This window comes from Austrofundulus limnaeus, unplaced genomic scaffold (genome assembly GCF_001266775.1).
Source record: "Austrofundulus limnaeus strain Quisiro unplaced genomic scaffold, Austrofundulus_limnaeus-1.0 Scaffold320, whole genome shotgun sequence".
NCBI lineage: Eukaryota > Metazoa > Chordata > Actinopteri > Cyprinodontiformes > Rivulidae > Austrofundulus > Austrofundulus limnaeus.
The window spans coordinates 108,790-113,055 of NW_013952722.1; the positions used below are offsets into that span (position 1 = coordinate 108,790).

The 4,266-nt window shown below is 49.4% G+C and overlaps 2 protein-coding genes across 11 annotated transcripts in view; both read right to left on the reverse strand.

Annotated features, from left to right (window-relative positions):
* The window catches only part of tmem116 (transmembrane protein 116), a 14,541-nt gene extending 12,420 nt beyond the window's left edge, over positions 1 to 2,121 (reverse strand). The window contains exons 1-3 of one of the 6 annotated variants that reach the window (XM_014022205.1): positions 1,048 to 1,095; positions 585 to 691; positions 436 to 499 (exon numbers count right to left, since the gene is read on the reverse strand). In XM_014022205.1, the coding sequence (XP_013877659.1) occupies positions 436 to 499; positions 585 to 598 (78 nt within the window). In that variant the 5' untranslated portion in view covers positions 599 to 691; positions 1,048 to 1,095. Of the gene's footprint in view, positions 1 to 2; positions 167 to 361; positions 500 to 584 lie in introns of those variants that run through there. The other 5 variants (XM_014022204.1, XM_014022201.1, XM_014022203.1 and 2 more) reach the window with 5 other exon arrangements.
* A 56-nt stretch (positions 2,122 to 2,177) lies between these two features.
* Positions 2,178 to 4,266, reverse strand: part of LOC106527351 (zinc finger protein 345) — a 7,161-nt gene continuing 5,072 nt past the window's right edge. For 2 of the 5 annotated variants that reach the window (XM_014022197.1, XM_014022193.1), the window contains exons 5-8: positions 3,692 to 3,919; positions 3,550 to 3,612; positions 3,301 to 3,472; positions 2,178 to 2,828 (exon numbers count right to left, since the gene is read on the reverse strand). In XM_014022197.1, the coding sequence (XP_013877651.1) occupies positions 2,221 to 2,828; positions 3,301 to 3,472; positions 3,550 to 3,612; positions 3,692 to 3,919 (1,071 nt within the window). In that variant the 3' untranslated portion in view covers positions 2,178 to 2,220. The remainder of the gene's footprint in view (positions 2,829 to 3,300; positions 3,473 to 3,549; positions 3,613 to 3,691; positions 3,920 to 4,266) is intronic. The other 3 variants (XM_014022196.1, XM_014022195.1, XM_014022194.1) reach the window with 3 other exon arrangements.

Here is a 4,266-nt window from a genome sequence, read left to right on the forward strand (position 1 = left end):
ATCTGAGGGACGTGTCCTCTTAGGGACATGTCCTCTGAGGACATGTGTCATCTGAGGGACGTGTCCTCTTAGGGACATGTCCTCTGAGGGACGTGTCCTCTGAGGGACAGGTCCTCTGAGGGACGTGTCCTCTGAGGGACGTGTCCTCTGAGGGACATGTCCTCTTAGGGACGTGTCATCTTAGGGACGTGTCCTCTGAGGGACAGGTCCTCTGAGGGACAGGTCCTCTGAGGGACAGGTCCTCTGAGGGACAGGTCCTCTGACAGCTGAGGTTCAGTTTAATAAAGTCAGACTTTCCTCTGCAGGTCTCTGAAGACCTGTCCTTGTTGTGTCTCACAGGAATGTTTGTCTGAACTCTGACCTCTGACCTTTGACCTGAGACAGGGGGACGCTCCTGGGAGCAGATAAGACCTGTTATCAGGTCTGAGGACTGACCTCTGGTTTCTGGCTCAGTCTCTGGGACAGCAGGCACAGGATGATGGAGCTGGACCCCAGAATGCTGCAGAGACAAGAAGAGACGTTCAGTCGGAGCGGACCCTGGACCCAGGACCCTGGACCCTGACCTGTGAGGGACAGGAACCCACCTGAGCAGAGCCATGCTGAGCTGGATCCAGCTGACGGCCTTGTAGACCTGCAGACCAACACCAGGGTTTAATTACCCACACGGTTCCTGCACGCAGAGCTGCAGGAGCTAAAAATAAACCTGAAGTTTCCTTTAATCTGCACATGTTGAAGTGAAAGTTTGACTCAAACACTCAACCAGTTCAAAACCTGAAGTTTGGACTGCAGTCAGGATTTAATCTAATCAGATTATTTTAAACTCATGAATCCTGTCAGTCTGAGAACTGGGCAGAAAAACCCACAAACACACAAAACAAATAAAACCTGTAAAACAAACCCTGAAATAGTTGTTTTAAACAGAAATGTTCCTGAAGTTAATAATGAGTCAGAGGATTCCAACGACAGATTATTAATCTGAACAACTAGATTATTAATCTGAGCAACTATCAGATAATTAATTAATAAATAATTAGAGTTCAGACTCACGTTGGTCCAGTCATGAGCTCCACTAAAGTTAGTCTCAGAACCGTTAATGAAGGTCTGCATCTCTGAGGAGGACATGATGAAGACTGAGGACTGCAGAGCAGCAGCAGCATTTATACTGCAGGGGCGGGGCTTACACACTGACTCCGCCCACTGAAACCCATCTAAACCCTGAGTCACAGCAGCTGCTTTACTTCAGTTTAAAGTCAATTTAACTCAAACTAATCTGATTATTTCTGTAATTATTTACCAAACAAAGACGTTTCTGCTCAGACTGACTGTTTCAACAGAAAATAAAGTTTTAAACAGTGAAAACTCTCAGAGTTGCAGTTTAAAACTGTGAAAATGTGTTTTTCATAAAACAACAAAATTTATAAAAAAAAAGGTTCAAACTGATGAAAACCAAAATAAAAAACAGGATCTAAACTATTTTATCTTTTCATTCTGGATCAAAAACTTATAATCCCTGATGGATGAGATGATTTATTCAACAGAACTTCTTCCTGTTCAGAGTCGGGATTCAAACCCTCGACTCTGAGGCCAAACAAGGAGAACCTGATGAAGTCTGGAACAGAAACAGGACTTTATTCTCTCCTAGTTTTAATTTTTAGATAAATAAACAGATCCTGTCCAGAGTTCAGGGAGCTCCAACATCAAGTTCATGATACAAGTTTTAATTGTTCTGATTATTTCATGAGGGGGCGGGGCCAAACGGTCCTTCATCCTGATGAAGACGAGGAGGAGGAGGATGACTGAAAGTGAAAAAGGAAACAGGAAGTCAAGAAGAAAACAACGTGTGGACGCTTCAGAGTCCACTTCCTCTCAACAAGTCTGTGGGAATTTCTGTCTTAACATAAGAGAACCGGGTCAGAACTGGATCAGAACCACACCAGAAGTCACCTGTAGTGATGGTTCAGACTCTGATCACGTGATCCGGTTCACAGGTTTCTGAGACAGACCTGGTCCTGGTCTGATGGGCTGCTGAAAGCTCAGAGGCGTGCAGGTCTCAGCGGGTCTCAGCAGGTCTCAGCGGGTCTCAGAGGGTCTCAGCAGGTCTCAGCGGGTCTCAGAGGGTCTCAGCAGGTCTCAGCAGGTCTCAGCGGGTCTCAGCAGGTCTCTGCGGGTCTCAGCAGGTCTCAGCAGGTCTCAGCAGGTCTCAGCAGGTCTGAGCAGGTCTCAGCAGGTCTCAGCAGACCCCGGTCTGGGCAGACCCTGCTGGGACCCGGCCTCCTCGTGTTTCTTCATGTGCTTGCGGTAGATCCTGGCCCCGCTCAGGTTCTTCTGGCAGGCGTGGCAGAAGTAGGGCCGGGCGTCGGAGTGCGTGTCCACGTGGTAGGTGAGCTCCAGGGCCCGGCTGAAGCTCTTGCTGCACAGGGGGCACTGGAAGCGGACCCCCGAGTGGATCATCTGGTGGCTCTTGAGCACGCAGAGCTGCTTGAAGGACTTGTGGCAGACGGGGCACTGGTAGGGCCGGGCGTCGGTGTGCACCCGCAGGTGTCGGCGCAGGGCGCTGGAGAAGGTGAAGCTCTTGCTGCACACGCTGCAGGTGTAGGGTTTCTCTCCGGTGTGGATCCTCTGGTGCTCCTTCAGGTGGGCCTGCTGCACGAAGCCCTTCCTGCAGGTGGCGCACTGGAAGGGCCGCTCACCTGAGTGCACCCGCAGGTGTTTCTGCAGCGCCGAGGCTTTGAAACAGTCCCGCCCACACACCGGACAGCTGTGTTTGCTTTTCCCGCCAGAGCCGCCGTCTGTGGGCGGAGCCTCAGCTTCTGAAGACACGTCTGGTTCTGTCAGACACACACAGAGGACTCGTGAGACCAACAGTCTGAGACACATACACAACTGCACTGAGAATACACAACTGCACTGAGAATACACAACTGCACTGAGAATACACAACTGCACTGAGAATACACAACTGCACTGAGAATACACAAATACTCTCAGTAAAAACAAATACTTAAAACTCCTAATGAAGACTTTCATGTAATCTGTTATATCATGTCTGTAATCATTTTAATCTATCTTTGATCTGTTTTTGGATTAAAACAGATCAAAGACAAATAAAAACAGATCAAAGACCGATCAAAAACAGGTAAAAACAGATCAAAAATAGATAAAAAACAGATTAAACAGATTAAAGAAAGTTTAAAAACAGATCAGAGATAGATCAAAGACAGATTAAAGACAGATTAAACAGATTAAAAACAGATTAAAGACAGTTCAACATTAAACAAACTGTAAAAACTAAAGACGTACCAACTTTCACTGGCTTCCACTGCTCCTCCTCTCCTTCAGAGTTGATCAGACCGCTGACGTCCTCCTCACGCCGCTCGCCCCCCTCCAAGGCCACGCCCACCTGGTCACCAGCCTCAGGTTTGGACTGGGGGGCGTCGGGCTCGGCGCTGTTGGTGCAGAGGTCCTCAGAGTCCTGCAGGGTCAGGGACAGGATTCAGTTTGACAGGTGGAACAGGTGGAGGTTTCTGAAGAGATGAAAGAGTTCCTCACCACCTCCACCTTTATCACCTCTTCCTCCTCCTCTTCCTCAGTCTTCACCTGGAGCCAAAACTCCTGAAACACAGAAAACAGGTGCCTCATCAGGTGGGTGAGTCCAGAGGACTCCCCAGGACCCTCAGGACTCCAGGGTCACCTTGTCTGCAGGGTCTGGGATGACCCCGTCCCGGATGTGGACCCTCATGTGTTTTCTCAGCATGTAGGGCTTCATGAAGCTCTTGGAACAGATGCTGCAGCTGTGAGCTTTCTGCCTCTTCTTATTGGCTCTCTTTGTGCTCGCCGAGCTCGGGGGCGGAGCCTCTGCTGCTGCTGCGCCGCCGCTGCTCTTCAGGTGGTCCTCCAGCAGGGACGGAGTCAGGGAGGTCTTCACCCAGACAGAGAGAAAGACAGGTTTTAGATTTGACAAAGAAAAAGGCTTAAACACCTGGAACACCTGTCTCTCTCTCTGGAACACCTGTCTCTCTCTCTCTGGAACACCTGTCTCTCTGTTCTCTGGAACACCTGTTTCTCTCTCTCTGGAACACCTGTCTCTCTCTCTCTGGAACACCTGTCTCTCTGTTCTCTGGAACACCTGTCTCTCTCTCTCTCTGGAACACCTGTCTCTCTCTCTCTGGAACACCTGTCTCTCTCTCTCTGGAACACCTGTCTCTCTCTCTCTGGAACACCTGTCTCTCTCTCTCTGGACCACCTGTCTCTCTCTCTCTCTGGAAC